Genomic DNA, 18372 nt, shown 5'->3' with positions numbered 1-18372 from the left:
TATGCTCACTGAGTCTGTACATAGTCACATCTTTCCTTAAGTTTGGGTCAGTCACAGTGGTCAGGTATTCTGCCACTGTGTACTCTCTGTTTAGGCCCAAATAGCATTCTAGCTTGCTCTTCCAATGTGTCAAGAAATTATATTTTGGTTTTCTCTTGATTTGTTTGGATCTAATTATGTTGCTGTCCTGGCTCATCTCTTTCTCTCTCCCTGCCTCCCTCCATTCCTCATTCCAAGTACTACCATTGACTAACCTCTCTCTACCTCTCTTTCGCTCTCTCTCTCTCCCTCCCTCACGTCCTACTGTGTGCCCTCCTTCTCTGTCAGCTCATTAGCAGGGATGGGAAACATTAGACCCGTAGAGTGAGAGGCAAGGAGAGGAAATCATCAGACTGGGTACGTTCACAGCTCTCTCCTCTATGCTGTCTCCTCCCCTCTCTCTTCTCTCACTCCCTCCCTCCTTCCCCCTCACTCTCTCTGTTCTCTCTCTCTCACTTTCTCTTTTTGTTCTCCTATAACCACCACGTCGCCAAAAAAGCTCCTGAATTATGTATTTCTTAATATTTGTAATATTTCCTAATACTCCTACTGTCATTCACACTACCCTATTCACTGAAACTGAGAGAGAGAGAGAGTGAATGTCCTCTGCCTCTGAAGCCCACAGAGAACAGTGTGTGCATACCGTGTTACAGCTATGCCTGTTCCAACATGGATGTATACACCCGTGCTATTTGGTGACTATTTAGTAAAACAGTGCGTACGGATGTTATGTGGTAATAGTGGTGAACTATGCTGAAACAGTAACAGGGCCTTACAGAAGGGCCTTACAGAATACATTTACAATACATACACATTCATGATGGTGCTATTTTTTTTACGATTCCATCTGCGTTGATTGCCCATTTCGTGGGTTTTCTTGTGAGATAATCCTAAACTGTTCAGCTATTTATGCAGTAGGGATGAGCAATTGCAGAATTGAGTGAAAAGAAGTGAAGTTGAACATCTGTTATTTGTCATTACATAACAAATATGTTGCTGTGTTTCAGATTAAACACCTGCATGTGTTTGAGGTGAAGGCAACAAATGGACAGAGTAAAATCACAAACTAAACTTTGTGACACTTGCTTCATAAAATACACATTTTCATCAGTTCCACCATGACTTCAGTAGCATTTATAAGATTCCCTATGAAAGATCCAAGATACTGTCTTAAAGGGATACTTTGGGATTTTGGCAACAAGGCCCTTTATCTACTTCCCCAGAGTCAGATGAACTCATGGATAGCAAATATGTCTCTGTGTCCAGTATGAAGTAAGTTAGAGGTCGTTTTCCGAGGCAATGCTAACTAGCGTTAGCACAATGACTGGAAGTCTATGGGTATCTACTAGCATGCCAGTATAAGGACACTACTGATGTAAAGTGTCTCTGTAAACAGACAGTCAAATTTGCTCCAATGAACTGAGGAGGATGTTGATAGTCACAGCTTGTAGCTAATCAGCCTACAGCCAATCAGAGGGGTCAGGAGGTCAATGCTGGGCCGAAACAGGAAACACAGACACAGATGGATGCATGCGCAGACACACACACACACACACACACACACACACACACACACACACACACACACACACACACACACACACACACACACACACACACACACACACACACACACACACACACACACACACACACACACACACACACACACAGAGAGAGCCTCGGAGCAGTCAGAGTGCTGACTGGCCAAAACCAGGACAGTCACAGTGAGTGACCGACCATGCTAAACTCTGCTTACGCTTGACCACTTTAGCGTACAGTACAGTAGGCACTAATAGGTTACATCACAGCAACCTGAATCCATACTACCCAACTCATCTACAAATACAACATACAAATAGGACCTGTACAGTACAGTAGCTCATAACACAAACTTACTTCTACAAAATCTACAAATATCTCACTTCTTCTTACATCTACAAATACAACAGGAAAAGTGTGACGGACTCCAACAAACTGGCTCCCAAAGAGAAAAGGACAATCTAACAGCCTTCCAAATCCCAGACTTTAAGTAGTGAAGGAGATTGGATATTTTTTTATGTTGTAGACAACTGGAGAATTAAAATGATGCAAGATGCATCACGGAAGATGGAGGAAAAAATATTATATCGGCTGTGTTTCTCAGGAGAAGTCGGGACGCAGATAGCACGGCAACACAATTATAATAAACATAAACTGTATGTGTGTGTGTGTGTGTGTGTGTGTGTGTGTGTGTGTGTGTGTGTGTGTGTGTGTGTGTGTGTGTGTGTGTGTGTGTGTGTGTGTGTGTGTGTGTGTGTGTTTGTATGTGTGTGTGTGTCATAAACAGCAGCATTGGTCGATAAGGCATCCAGGCCAGTTTGGCATTACAGCAACGCCTCCCCGTAAAAACAAGATGCAGCCGAGTGGGACAAGAGACAGCAGTATCTAATTACATGGTGACAGAATGAAACATACACACGCGTTCAGTCACGCATGCTTACAAACGCACGCACTTCACAAATGCATACAATATTTTGTAGACTAAATACATATTGGGTTCCAATGAAAAAGCAAAGTTATAATTTTGTCTTGATCGATGTTTAACTCGGTTGAAATGCCAAGTGATTGGAAATGAATTGCCAATATGAAATATGGTTATCTTAATTTTTATGACACAGAACACCAACACACAGTGCACTACAAATCTTTACGATAATTACATATAGAGTACCAGTCAAAAGTTTGGATACACCTACTCATTCAAGGGTTTTTCTTTATTTTTACTATTTTCTACATTGTAGAATATTTATGAAGATATCAAAACGATGAAATAACACATATGGAATCATGTAGGTAACCAAATCAACTTATATTTTAGATTCCTCAAAGTAGCCACCCTTTGCCTTGATGACAGCTTTGCACACTCTTGGCATTTTCTCAACCAGCTTCACCTGGAATGCTTTTCCAACAGTCTTGAAGGAGTTCCTACATATGAGGAGCACTTGTTGGCTGCTTTTCCTTGATGGCTGCGGTCCAGCTCATCCCAAACCATCTCAATTGGGTTGAGGTCGGGTGATTGTGGAGGCCAGGTCATCTGATGCAGCACTCCATCACTCTCCTTCTTGGTCAAATAGCCCTTGCACAGCCTGGAGGTGTGTTGGGTCATTGTCCTGTTGAAAAACAAATGATAGTCCCACTAAGCGCAAACCAGATGAGATCGCTGCAGAATGCTGTGGTAGCCATGCTGGTTAGATGTGCTTTGAATTCTAAATAAATCACTGACAGTGTCACCAGCAAAGCACCCCCACACCATCACACCTCCTCCTCTATGCTTCACAGTGGGAACCACACATGCAGAGATCATCCGTTCACCTACACTGCGTCTCACAAAGACACGGCAGTTGGAACCAAAAATCGCAAATTTGGACTCATCAGACCAAAGGACAGATTTCCACAGGTCTAATGTCCATTGCTCGTGTTTCTTGGCCCAAACAAGTCTCTTATTATTATTGGTGTCTTTGCAGCAATTCGACAATGAAGGCCTGATTCACGCAGTCTACTCTGAACAGTTGATGTTGAGATGTGTCTGTTATTGAACTGTGTGAAGCATTTATTTGGGCTGCAATTTCTGAGGCTGGTAACTCTAATGGACTTATCCTCTGCAGCAGAGGTAACTCTGGGTCTTCCTTTCCTGTGGCGGTCCTGATGAGAGCCAGTTTCATCATTGTGCTTGATGTTTTTTGCGACTGAACTTGAAAAACTTTCAACGTTTTTGAAATTTTCCGGATTGACTGATCTTCATGTCGTAAAGTAATGATGGACTGTCATTTCTCTTTGCTTATTTGAGCTGTTCTTGACATAATATGGACCAAATAGAGCTATCTTCTGTATACTACCCCTACCTCACAACACAACTGATTGGCTCAAAAGTATTAAAAAGGAAATACATTCCACAAATTAACTTTTAACAAGGCACACTTGTTAATTGAAATGCATTCCAGGTGACTACCTTATGAAGCTGGTTGAGAGAATGCCAAGAGTGTGCGAAGCTGTCATCAAGGCAAAGGGTGGCTACTTTGAAGAATCTCGAATATAAATGATATCTTGATTTGTTTAACACTTTTTTGGTTACTACAGTACATGATTCCATATGTGTTATTTCATAGTTTTGATGTCTTCACTATTATTCAACAATGTAGAAAATAGTAAAAATAAAGAAAAACCCTTGAATAAGTAGATGTGTCCAAACTTTTGACTGGTAGTGTATGTCTTATTCACAGCAAAGGGGAATCCTTGGAGACTCTCAAACTCTCATTTTCTCTCTCTCCCTCTACCTACTAATAGTTCCCCCCCCTCTCTATACCTCAGATAGGAGGGAGGAAGAGGAGGGAGAGAGATGATATTCCACTCGGAGTCCGGTCATGAGTGAGTGGTTTAATGAGCCAAATGGTTAGCAGGAGAAGACAGCCATTTTACAGTGCAGTTTAGGAGGCCTATACTTTCACTCACAGGAGGCTGCTGAGGGGAGGACGGCTCATAATAATGTCTGGAATGGAATAAATGGAATAGTATTAACCACATGGATACCACGTGTTTGGTGAATCTCAAACCATTCCACTGATTCTGTTCCAGCCATTACTATGAGCCCGTCCTCCCCAAATAAGGTGCCACCAACCTCTGCCATCACTGTAGCTATGCCCCTCATTCCCTCATTCTCTCTCTCTCTCTCTCTGTCTCTCGCTCTCTGTCTCTCGCTCTCTGTCTCTCGCTCTCTGTCTCTCGCTCTCTGTCTCTCGCTCTCTGTCTCTCGCTCTCTGTCTCTGGCTCTCTGTCTCTGGCTCTCTGTCTCTCGCTCTCTGTCTCTCGCTCTCTGTCTCTCGCTCTCTGTCTCTGGCTCTCTGTCTCTCGTTTTCTCTGTCTCTCGCTCTCTGTCTCTCGCTCTCTGTCTCTCGCTCTCTGTCTCTGGCTCTCTGTCTCTCGTTTTCTCTGTCTCTCGCTCTCTGTCTCTCGCTCTCTGTCTCTCGCTCTCTGTCTCTGGCTCTCTGTCTCTCGTTTTCTCTGTCTCTCGCTCTCTGTCTCTCGCTCTCTGTCTCTCGCTCTCTGCCTCTCGCTCTCTGCCTCTCGCTCTCTGTCTCTCGCTCTCTGTCTCTCGCTCTCTGTCTCTGGCTCTCTGTCTCTCGTTTTCTCTGTCTCTCGCTCTCTGTCTCTCGCTCTCTGTCTCTCGCTCTCTGTCTCTCGCTCTCTGCCTCTCGCTCTCTGCCTCTCGCTCTCTGCCTCTCGCTCTCTGCCTCTCGCTCTCTGCCTCTCGCTCTCTGCCTCTCGCTCTCTGTCTCTCGCTCTCTGTCTCTCGCTCTCTGTCTCTCGCTCTCTGTCCCTCGCTCTCTGCCTCTCGCTCTCTGTCTCTCGCTCTCTGTCTCTCGCTCTCTGTCTCTCGCTCTCTGTCTCTCTCTTTCCTCCACCTCTTTTTCTTTCTTTCTTTCTCTCTTTCTTTCTTTCTTTCTTTCTTTCTTTCTGTGATGATGTGAACATATCCTCTCTTAAGCCTGATCATTTCCCCCTGGTTGTGCTAAATGTGTATTTTATGTGTTTATGGCCCTGTTTTCTACAACCATTTCATTTTAACCAGTTAATTGCCTTTCATTGAATGTGTGTGAGCAACATTTGAATGTCAGCACAGGTTGGCTAATTGCTAATTGTAGGCTCCTCCAAACTAATTGACCTAGTGAGCTACATGTGTTTAATGTTGGTGGGCGAGTGCCTGAGGCAGATAGAGATAAGCAAGGACAGACCAGTGAAGATGTTTATTTTATTCTTGGTCTTAGTCTTTTAATCCTTGTTTTTACTATTTTAACGCTGCCATGTTTTGTATTCAACTATTTATTGAAAATAAATCTTCATATTTTTGAAGAAACTATTCCAGACTGTTAGTGAAAACCTTTTCATGTGAAGGGCATCAGTCAGCTGTTCTCTCTCTCACTCTTCATCCTCATCCCCAACATATATATTTAGTATTCATATTCTGTTGTTAGCTTTCTTGGAGTTGGTAACTTATGCCCTGCTATTAAATAGTCTAACTGACAGGCTCCTCCTTCAGTACCATGCAGCCCAAAGTGTCCACTATACACACACAGGCACACAACGAAGCAGGGAGGTAGTGTCTCCTCTCTCTCCTTTGACAAAGCATCCCAAATCTGCAGCGTGTGTAATGAACGGCTTAAAGCTCTTCTTTTTTAATGCAGCCTTTGATGTCAATTATATTCACATTTCATTCTGATGCCCTCCTCCCCTCAATTCCCCTTTCTCCACCACCACTAAATCGCACACCTGCTTCTGTTTTCCTCCACAGGACAGTGCACAGTGGGGTAAAGTAAGGATAGTGAGAGAAGGGATCTACGTTCATAACCTGAATGTAAACTGACGTCCCGAGAGAAGTGTTCACACACCCACCAAACAACTTGGAGTCCAGCAGAATATAGAAATAAACACAGCCAGCAAACTAGTCAGCACTACAATACAGAGACCTTTCAACAAACTAGTCAGCACTACAATACAGAGACCTTTCAACAAACTAGTCAGTACTACAATACAGAGACCTTTCAACAAACTAGTCAGCACTACAATACAGAGACCTTTCAACAAACTAGTCAGTACTACAATACAGAGACCTTTCAACAAACTAGTCAGCACTACAATACAGAGACCTTTCAACAAACTAGTCAGTACTACAATACAGAGACCTTTCAACAAACTAGTCAGCACTACAATACAGAGACCTTTCAACAAACTAGTCAGTACTACAATACAGAGACCTTTCAACAAACTAGTCAGCACTACAATACAGAGACCTTTCAACAAACAAGACTTTATTTTTACACAAGCATTGTCAGAACTGTGTAAACAATCTTGATCTTGATCTCAATCCCAACCTCCAGCAACTAACCAATCAACCAATCAATTTAAACACGGGATGTGTCTAACGTCTATCACAGGAGTCACAAAACTCTTTACCAATAGCCATTTATCAAAACCAGAAACAGATGAAATACAGAGCAAAACTGTTTAAAACCTGATGTCTTACCCCTCTCACAGGAGCGTCCCAGGTATCCCGTCCCTGAGCAGTCACAGACGTAACGGTTCCATCCCTCCCGGCAGACACCGTTATTCTGACAGGGGTTTGACAGGCACTGCTTGGGCGGCTCTTTAGAGCAGGATGGTTTGACTCCGGCCGCCTTCTGAACCTCGGCCATGCGGCGGACATCTTTACTCTGGCCATCGATGAACAGGTCCCGGATGCAGCCCACGTAGCCATAGTTCAGGAGAGCCGTCCACACCTGAAGAAGTGGATTAAACATTGGTTAATAAAATGACTAACAGAAATTAAAGTTCACAGACTTTTGCGTGATAATGTAACAGAAATGTATTGTTTGATCTTTCAGGAACTCAACCTAAACGGTTATATACGCCCCTTTACAATACTGAAATCCAATCCTATCGTAACGTACTTCTGTGGGGAAGACCAGGCCTAGTTTATTCTCTGGTAGTCCTCCCAGGTACAGGTTATCGTCCAGGTCCAGGATCTCACTCTCTCCTGGGGCCGTGTAGGCCTGGCGCTGGGTGTTGATGGAGATGGTACCTGGGTGGAGACGGGGAGAGAGTTGGTGTAAGAATTTTGGGAGGAGGAAGTGTTGGGGGATGGATGCAATTCCATTTCAATTCAGTTGATTCGTCATTATGGACAAGATGGATCCTGAATGTAACACACACATCAATCAATAAACAACTGTTAATATACTGTATGTTATTCACATGTCAACAGAACGGAATGAAACTCCTACTACAGCTGCAAACACACCAATAAAAACTAGATTAATGAATAAATGGTTCAATACAGATGGAGCAAGAAGTTGAATTACAGGGTTGGGATATTCTTCTTCTGGAATGAATGTTAAACATACCTGGCTTCAAATACTACTCAAAATATTTCAAATACTTTCGCTCTAGCCGGGTTTGCACTTTTTCGACTCTCCTATTAATTCCATTAAGCCAAGCGAACTCAATCAAGCACAGATAAAGCATTTTTTTATAGTATTTGAACCCAGGTCTGTGTCAGTCATATAGATGACTGCAAGCCGAGGCCAATTAGTAATCTGTGATCCCATAGAAGTAACTCTCCATTCTATTCTCCTTGTACTTCCCCCCATTGTAAATCTCCTTTATCTATACAGCAGCGGTCATAAAAGAATAACAGAGGGGGTAAAGAAAAGAGAGAAAGATGGGCGCCCCCTCACACCCTCTATCATTTTCAGAGCCGAACCAAACAACAAACAACAAACCCCATCTTGGCCATCTTTTCAGAGTGATTAACGAACTGAAGCTGGATTCTCTCGCTCCTCTCTCTCTCTCTCTCTCTCTCTCGCCCTCTCTCTCACTCTCATCCTCTTTCTCTCTCTCTCTCTCTCTCGCGCTCTCTCCATCTCCCTTTTGCGTTATCCCCTTTCCTTCTCTCTGTTTCTCTCTCCCTCTCTTTCTCTCTCCTGTGTTCCCATCTGTCTCTCTCTCTCCAACACATAAACTTGGCGGAGAGAGTTAGTGAATTTCCCTCTCCTTGATTTATCACTCTCATTCAGCTTTAATTCTGGATGTGGAGCGCGGTAAACAACGGCGGACATGACTGGACTGTAAGGGAGGGAGGGAGCGAGAGGGGGAGGGAGGGTGGGGTGGGGGGTGTGGAGGGAGGAGGGAGGGTTGGGGGAAAGAGAAAGCGAAAGTAGAGAGAATTGTGATGGAGAGGTAAGGATATTTGTCTTCTCATTGTAGTAATTCACTTTTTGATTGACAGATGCACGCTGTGGTAGATATCAACCAGCTAAGTTTTATGAGCTCAATGCCTTAGGGAAAACCACTGGACCGTTACGCGCGCGCGTGTGTGTGTGTGTGTGTGTGTGTGTGTGTGTGTGTGTGTGTGTGTGTGTGTGTGTGTGTGTGTGTGTGTGTGTGTGTGTGTGTGTGTGTGTGTGTGTGTGTGTGTGTGTGTGTGTGTGTGTGTGTGTGTGTGTGTGTGTGTGTGTGTGTGTGTGTACGTGTGTACGTGCGTAACAGCATAGTGTTGATTTGTTCCTAATAGCCAGATTGTTTTGCTACTGAAACATGTCCCAAACCACACATGGATTTTCACTGAGGCTGGCCGGAGTTTTGGGGAAACAACACACCAGAATAGGGACTTATATTTCCTGAATGAACAAAAGGAAATAAGCAATGACAATCCAAAACAGTCTCTCATAGAGCTTTGGAGCTATCATCCATTTCCCCGCTGAGTCACTGTGCTGTTCCGACACCAATGTTAGCCAGCCCCACTGGCTGGGAGAAATATGTCCATTCCTATATTAGCTAGTAAGCTTAGCATCCATTTAATCCCTGATTTGTAATATGCTACAGTATGTCTCTCAGCTTTAGCCAAAGTGAGCAAGCTCCAGTCACAGCACCAGCTAAATTACCTAGGTATTACTTAGCATGCATTTGACCAGAATTGCTACAGACTGGTCCAATTTCTATTGCCAAGTTAAGCCAGCCTCAGCCCCACTATTAACTAGCATCAATTTACCTGAGTTGCTATGTTCTTTGCTACACAGACTGGTTCTCCTGTAGGTCTGCATCCAATGTGAGCCAGCCCCTGCCCCCAAGACCCTAGCAACTATTGCTTAAAAATAACCATCCAAAATAGTCACTCTATTATCTAGCTAGCATTTCTGGTGAGTTCTATATGCTACACCCTAAGCCCCAGCTAGCTACCCTCTCCATTACCTAGTGTCCATTTGCCAAGGTGACAGCTAAGGAGGCTGGTCTGCACAGTGATTAACCTCCACCCCCTAACACCTTCCAGCTCCTTCCACAGGCTCCCAACCCCAGGCATCTGTTTCCACAACATCCCCTCTGGCCGACCACACACACACACATACACACACAAACAAAAGGATGCTGGTCTGCACAGTGATTAACCTATTCCCTCTAACACCTTCCAGCTCCTTCCACATGGTCCCAACCTGGGCATCTGTTCCTAGAACCTCCCCTTTGACCAAACACACACACACACACACACACGCACGCACGCACGCACGCACGCACGCACGCACGCACACACACACACACACACACACACACACACACACACACACACACACACACACACACACACACACACACACACACACACCATCTCCCTCCCTCTAACCACAGCTGGTGTGCTGCTACCTGCGACCGAGCTTCCAAGCCTCAGGCACCTGGCAGGGCCACCCGTCATGCAGCCAGACCTCCTCCCTTCATGTTAGGGGTAACGAGACCACTAACCACTACATCACACTCATTAACTGGGAAAGGGGAAGTTCATACTCTGGCACTCATGGATAACCCTGTGTGTGTGTGTGTGTGTGTGTGTGTGTGTGTGTGTGTGTGTGTGTGTGTGTGTGTGTGTGTGTGTGTGTGTGTGTGTGTGTGTGTGTGTGTGTGTGTGTGTGTGTGTGTGTGTGTGTGTGTGTGTGTGTGTGTGTGTGTTTGGTTTTACTACCCTTGAGGGGACCATAAGTCCTCACAAGGATAGTAAAACAAGGACATTTCGGACAAGACGTGACATTTCACCAGGGTTTAGGGTTATGGGTTTAGGGTTAGGGGTTTAGGGTTATGGGTTTAGGGTTAGGTTTAGGGTTAGGGGTTTAGGGTTATGGGTTTAGGGTTAGGTTTAGGGTTAGGGGTTTAGGGTTAGGGGTTTAGGGTTAGGTTTAGGGTTAGGTTTAGGGTTAGGGGTTTAGGGTTAGGGGTTTAGGGAAAAATTATTTTGAATGGGAATCAATTGTTTGGGTCCCACAAGGATAGTAAAACAAACGTGCATGTGTGGTGGACTGTACATTTATGTTTTATGTGATTTAGCAGACATTCTTATCCAAAGCCACTTACAGGAGGATTGGGGTTAAGTGCCTTGCTCAAGGACACATACAGATTTTTCACCTAGTCAGTTTGGGGATTCAAACCAGTGATCTTTTGGTTACAGGCCCAACACTCTTAACCGCTAGGCTACCTGCTGCCCCGTCCCAACTTACCCTAACCCATCTGGACAAGAGGAATACCTATGTAAAAATGCTGTTCATCAACTACAGCTCAGCATTTAACACCCCCCAACTCATCATTAAGCTGGGTCTCGACCCCGCCCTGTGCAACTGGGTCCTGGACTTTCTGACGGGACGCCCCCAGGAGGTGAGGGTAGGAAACAACTTCTCCACCCCGCTGATCCTCAACACTGGGGCCCCACAAGTGGCAGCGCCTCTTCAACCTCAGGAGTCTGAAGAAATGTGGCTTGTTACCAGAACACTCACAAACTTTTACAGATGCACAATCGAGAGCATCCTGTCGGGCTATATCACAGCCTGTTATGGCAAGTGCTCCGCCCACAACGGTAAGGCTCTCAAAAGGATAGTGAGGTCTGCACAACGCATCACCGGGAGCAAACTACCTGTCCTCCAGGACACCTGTCACGCCCTGACCATAGAGGGCCTGTTATTCTCTATGTTGGTTAGGTCGGGGTGTGACTAGGGTGGGTCATCTAGGTAATTATATGTCTACGTTGGCCTGGTATGATTCCCAATCAGAGGCAGCTGTTTATCGTTGTCTCTGATTGGGGATCATATTTAGGCAGCCATTTCCCCTTTGTGCTTTGTGGGATCTTGTCTAGGTATAGTTGCCTGTGAGCACTACTCTGAGCTTCACGTTTCGTTTGTTCACTTTATTGTTTTTGTTATTTGAGTTTTCTCTTCCTAATAAAAAGGATGGAAACATACCACACTGCATTTTGGTCCACTCCTTATGACGATCGTGACAACACCTACACCACCCGATGTCACAGGAAGGCCAAAAAGATCATCAAGGACAACAACCACCCGAGCCACTGCCTGTTCACCCTGCTATCATCCAGAAGGTGAGGTCAGAACAGGTGCATCAAAGATGGGACTGAGAGACTGAAAAACAGCTTCTATCTCAAGAACATCAGACTGTTAAACAGCCATCACTAACATTGAGTGGCTGCTGCCAACATACTGACTCAAATCTCTAGCCACTTTAATAATAAAAAATTGGATGTAATAAATGTATCACTAGTCACTTTAAACAATGCCACTTTATATAATGTTTACATACCGTACATTACTCATCTCATATGTATATACTGTACTCTATACCATCTACTGCATCTTGCCTATGCCGTTCGGCCATCGCTCATTCATATATTTATATGTACATATTCTTATTCATTCCTTTGTTGTTGTGAAATTGTTAGATTACTTGTTAGATATTACTGCATGGTCGGAACTAGAAGCACAAGCATTTCGCTACACTCGCATTAACATCTGCTAACCATGTGTATGTGAACAATAACATTTGATTTGATTTGACAGTGTGGCTTGAGGGAAGTCAATTAACGTGTTCCAAATGGCACCATAGGCCAATAGGGTTCTGGTCAAAAGTAGTTCACTATGTATGAAATAGGGTGCCAATATGGAGCCAGTATTGGGATTCTCTACACAGCAGCATGTTGTCATTATCATTATGTTCGTAGTTTTAAGAAATTATATTTGCTACATATCATCTTTCTCTCTGAGACAATATTTCTTCCTCCGCCCTCTAGGTTCTTCTTTTGTCTTATCTGTCATCATCTTCTCCTCCCTCATTCTTTTTCTCTTTATGCAGCCATTATGTTCTTTATCTATCCTCCTATTCCTGCTCCGTCTCCTCCTCCCCTCATCTCTCTGCCTTTTACTAAGACGTTTGCCTCCCTCCATCCCTTTTCGCTATAAATAATTCCCAAGCAGTAGCTATAGGTAAATCGAACAGTGTTATCCTATTCATGTCATCGGCCTGTAGATATTACTTGCCACCGAAGGGGACTGTATAGTGCCATGTTGCCTTGTGACTTAAACATAGCTTGACTTTGTTTACACACTTACTTACAGAAATGTGACAAGTGACAACAGGAAAGGGAGCACCACTCAGAGAAGACGTCTGAAAGATGCTGACATCTCCCCTCTAATCTTCCACTTACATCCATTTAGTCAGACAAACTCGCAGTACACAGTAGACAACACACAATTCAGCGTTGTGCCCCCGTCAGATGGGCCTCTTTAAAAGTGGCGTATAATAAATTATACTGACAGATAGATCTACAGTTAGATATACAGTCACTCCATATGTATTCTAGTCAAGGCTCATCCGACATAACTACTGCTGTACTCACCTTTCCTCGTCATACTGTCTATACACCCCTTGACTTTTTCCACGTGTTGTTGTGTTACAAGGAGGGATTAAATTGATTTAATTGTCATTTTTTTTGTCAACGATCTACACAAAATACTCTAATGTCAAAGTGGAAGAAAAATCATAAAGTTTGTAAAAAATAAAACACAAATATATCTTGATTATATACTGTAAGTATTTAACCCCCTGAGTCAATACATGTTAGAATATGTTTTGGCAGGGATTACAGTTGTGAGTCTTTCTGGGTAAGTCTCTAAGAGCTTTGGATTGGACAAAATTTGCACATTATTCTTTTAAAAAATCTTAAATCTCTGTCAAGTTGATTGTTGATCATTGCTAGACCGACATTTTCAAGTCTTGCCATAGATTTTCAAGCCAATTTAAGTCAAAACTGTAACTAGGCCACTGAGGAACCTTTAATGTCATCTTACTAAGCAAATCCAGTGCAGATTTGGCCTTGTGTTTTAGGTTATTGTCCTGCTAAAAGGTAAAATAATCTCCCAGTGTCTGATGGAAAGCAGACTGAACCAGGTTTTCCTCTAGGATTTTGCCTGTGGCTCCAATCCGTTTCTTTTTTATCCTGAAAATCTCCTCAGTCCTTAACGATTACAATCATACCCATAACATAATGCTGCCACCACTATGCTTAAAAATATGGAGAGTGGTACTCAGTAATATGCTGCTTTGAATTTGCCTCAAGGTTATTGTCCTGCTGAAAGGTGAATTTGTCTCCCAGGGTCTGCTGGAAAGCAGGCTGAACCAGGTTTTCCTCTAGGATTTTGCAATACCAAGCGGTGATGCAGCCAGTCAAGATGCTCTTAACGGTGAATCTGTAGAACTTTTTGAGGATCTCAAGGCCCATGACAAATCTTTTCAGCCTCCTGAGAGGAAGAAGCATTGTCATGCCCTCTTCACGATGGTGTTGATGTGTGTGGACCATGGTAGATGCTTAGTGATGTGGACACCAAGGAACTTGAAGCACTCGACCTGTTCCACAACAGCCCCATCGATGTGGATGGGGGCATGCTAGGCCTTCCATTTCCTGTAGTCCACGATCAGCTCCTTTGTCTTGCTGACGTTGAGGGAGAAGTTGTTGTCCTGGCACCACACTGCCAGCTCTTTGACATCCTCCTTGTAGGCTGTCTCATTGTATTCAGTGATCAGGCCTTCCACCGTCATGTTGTCTGCAAACTTAATGATGGTGTTGGAGTCATGCGCTGCCACACAGTCATGGGTGAACAGAGAGTACAGGAGGGGACTAAGCACGCATGTGGCATCCCAGTCTGTTAAGTCATGGCATCCCACAGTCTGTAGACAGATGCTACGATACTAGTTATGATACGATTGTCTGTTCACAAGAGATTAAAACATTTCTGATATTCTTGCTTGAATGGCAAACAATTGTATTGGTCGCCTATACATATTTTACAGATGTTATCGCAGGTGTAGTGAAATGCTTATGTTCCTAGCTACAACAGTGAAGTAATACCTAACAATACAAAACTATACATGCAAATCCCAAAAATGTATAAGAAATATAGAAATATTAGAACGAGCAATGTCAGATTCTGGAATAGAAATACAGTGTAAGAAAACTGTCAATCATAATTCAGATGCATGTTTGGTCATGTTATTCATGGGACATTTTACCGCCCTATTCTCTTTTAGATTTTTTCCCAGCCTGGGTTACCGTCAGATGACCCCCCTGAAGTTTGTGTGTCGTAGAGCAGAACAACCAACACCTTGTAGCTCTAACGGATCGGTCTGGACAGTCAGTTTTTTGAGAAGATCTCTTTGAAATGAGGACGTCAGCGAGTTCAGACGACTCCCGTAAAGCTTGGAGATGTCGTAGAGCCAAAATGTTTTGTTAGTGAGAGTGTCATTTTAGGAGTTTGTAGCTCACACGGCTCGGGTTTTACAAACATTTTTGTGACGATTTTCTTGCCCGGTGTAACGGCTTTCTTCCTGGGATGAAGGAGAGGACCAAAACGCAGCGCGGCTAGTGTTCAAAATGTTTAATAAAGAATAATAACGTGAACACTACAAGCTACAAAACAATAAATGTGAAAACCGAAAACAGTCCTATCTGGTGCAGAACACAAAGACAGAAAACAATCACCCACAAACCAACAGTGCAAACAGCCGAACTTAATATGGTTCCCAATCAGAGACAATGCAAAACACCTGCCTCTGATTGAGAACCATATTAGGCCAAACAACAAACCCAACATAGAAACACAAAACATAGACTACACCCACCCAGCTCACATCCTGACCAACTAAACAAAGACCAAACAAAGGAAATAAGTTCAGGAACGTGACACCCGGATCCTCTCATGTGTAGAAAAAGGCCGCTTTTGCAAGCCTCATGTTATGGAGTAGGCACAAACTTTATATCGGCAAAAAGAGGGGATTGAGCTGCAGCTAGTACAAGAAACGTCAAGTCTCTAGCATAAACACACAGGGAGCTATTCAATATTCAAAATTACATCACCGTGTGACGTGTGTCAATTGACTCTAGGGGTTTTTAAAGAGATAGTACACTCAAAAATGATATTTTTGTATGTTGTTCATTAGTCCACTGTTGACACAATCCCGTAAATAGTTTTCAAGAGCATTTACAGTACAGAACAAAAATGGCTTTTTCTCGTCTCTCAAGTATTAGACTGTCAGGATCCATTTACGGACTCACACTGCTTCCAAATCCCCTTCCTCTCTCCCTTCCTCCCTAAGGAAGAGGATGGAAGGAATGAGGTAACACTTTCCGTGTGTGTGTGTGATTTGTGAGGAAGAGCATGGAAGGAATAAGGTTGCACTTTCCTTGAACTGTGTGTCATATAACAGTGTCTTAATAGGTGATAAACATGACGATAACAAAAATAATTTGTTACAGCTTAATGATGACTCACTCTCTCCTGGGAGTCTGTGTTTACTGGTGAATGTATTTACAGGTAGTATTATTTCAGATTATTGTTATTTTTTTTTAACTTTAATTTGTTATGGAACTGTCAGGACGCACCTGTCAAGAAAAGTGTCACCAAAAGAGAGGCTGCATTCCAAATGGACTTCTGGGCCCTGGTTTAAAAGTAGTGCACTATATAGGGAATAGAGTGGCCTTTTGGGACGCAGGCGAAGTGATCCTGAGGCTTTCAGATGGATCTCTCTGCATTTCCATACAGGATTTACCCCAGTGTTTTACCCAAAGGCTCAGGCTTTTCTATTTCCATCTACACGGCCGGCACCAATGTCTCACTGGGCCATGGATCCAGTGGACCTGCTCCAATATACCACGGCTAAAGGCTGTATCCAGGCACTCCGCGTTGTGCCGTGCATAAGAACAGCTCTTAGCCGTGGTTTATTGGCCATATACCACACCCCCTTTACAGTCGAAAAGCAGCAAAAGTGCAGTAATAACATCATCCATAATTCACCGTTGTCATCATCCCTCTATGGCTACGGAGTGAAGCATGCACTGGCAATGGATGATGGAGCTACAGCTTTTCTGCTTCATCATAATTGTCAGGATCAAAAGAAAGTCTGTGCAGTGAAGTCATCATTAATCCACCATTGTCGCCATCTCTCTGTAACACAAAACTCTAACTGAAGTAGCACCATGGCGACTGATCAAGGCGGAAGCCTTTATGGGCTGTCTGGGCTGCTTTTGTTGCACTGTTGTTGGTGAGAGACACGTTTCTGCGGTGTGTGAGTGTGTGCGTATTAATAAAACATGGGAACAGCCAGATGAAAATCCCAGCACGGTGCCATATGCAGCGTCGTGACTCACTCACTCCTGGGACCAACTGTGCTTTGTTGGATGGTGCCCTGTGGATTAATTTATTATTAAATTCTTCAAACATTACTTTCATTTGATTAATTATTGAAAGGTAGGGTCATTGCCAAAGAAAGGGCTCTGGGGCGGGAGGGGGAACAACTCTGCACTTTGACAACAGGCAGGGCTTGATAACTTGGCCCTAGATCTGTGTATGCCATCTTGTGACAATGGCCATAGGTGATGGAAAGACCAGGGAAGAAAGATCTGGGATCAGGCTTCGTGTTAAAGTGTTCGGCATGTTTTTTTATTCAGAACAAATTCTAATTTACAATGACGCCCTCCCCCGGCCAAACCTGGGCCAATTGTGCGCCGCCCTATGGGACTCCCAATCACGGCCGGATGTGATGAGGTCTGGATTCGAACCAGGTACTGCAGCGATGCCTTACACTGAGATGCAGTGTCTTAGACCACTGCGCCACTCGGGAGCCCACATACCTTTAACTCTGTTCTAAGGACTGTATGGTGTCTGTCTGAGTGTGTCTGAACGGAAACCAGGTAGACAATAGGGAAGCGTGACTAGCATAGCAATAACATGAGACTGGCATCCAACTGGCATCCTTGTATCCACTTGATCAAGTCGCCGTCACAAACAGGAATAGTGGGGATATGTCTCTTGATATGTTTTAACTCTGAAGTTTTTTACTTTCTTCTCTAGCAGTGAAAAAAACATTTCCCAGTTTCTAGCCTCCAGGTTTGCTTGCTGTGTACAACAGAGGATGGTAATCAACACTCCTGTGGTAACAAACTGTATACTATTTAGTTCGAGAATGAAAAAAAAAGATATATTATTTTTTTAGGCAAGAGTGCATAATCTTCAACATTTTGGTTTAGGATTAACAAAGCCTGACTTACTCTAATTACAAACACAGTATTACGTTTTGCCCTAGCGACAGTGCCTGACTTAATATACACTATGAAAAAACAATTAAGTATGTGGGGTCCGCTTCAAATTACTGGATTTGGCTATTTCAGCCACACAAGTTTGCTGACAGGTGTATAACATCGAGCACACAGCCATTAAATCTCCATAGACAAACACTGGCAGTAGAATGGTCTTACTGAAGAGCTCAGTGTCTTTCAACGTGACACCGTCATAGGATGCCACCTTTCCAACAAGTCAGCTCGTCAAAAGTCTGGCCTACTAGAGCTGTCCCGGTCAACTGTAATGCTGTTATTGTGAAGTGGAAAAGTCTAGGAGCAACAACGGCTCAACCAAGAAGTGGTGG

The 18372-nt window shown here is 43.7% G+C and overlaps 1 protein-coding gene across 22 annotated transcripts in view; it reads right to left on the bottom strand.

Moving 5' to 3' along the window:
• The window catches only part of LOC139580539 (neurexin-1a-like), a 605221-nt gene that overhangs the window by 356566 nt on the left and 230283 nt on the right, over positions 1 to 18372 (bottom strand). For all 22 annotated transcript variants that reach the window (XM_071409319.1, XM_071409321.1, XM_071409331.1 and 19 more), the window contains 2 exons: positions 7524 to 7654; positions 7100 to 7352 (listed from right to left, as the gene is read on the bottom strand). In XM_071409319.1, the coding sequence (XP_071265420.1) occupies positions 7100 to 7352; positions 7524 to 7654 (384 nt within the window). The remainder of the gene's footprint in view (positions 1 to 7099; positions 7353 to 7523; positions 7655 to 18372) is intronic.

The sequence above is a fragment of the Salvelinus alpinus genome, chromosome 7, assembly GCF_045679555.1.
Source record: "Salvelinus alpinus chromosome 7, SLU_Salpinus.1, whole genome shotgun sequence".
In the NCBI taxonomy this organism is placed as follows: Eukaryota; Metazoa; Chordata; class Actinopteri; order Salmoniformes; family Salmonidae; genus Salvelinus; species Salvelinus alpinus.
The sequence above is the reverse complement of the archived record's forward strand: the minus strand, read 5'-3'. Positions and strand labels throughout refer to the sequence as shown.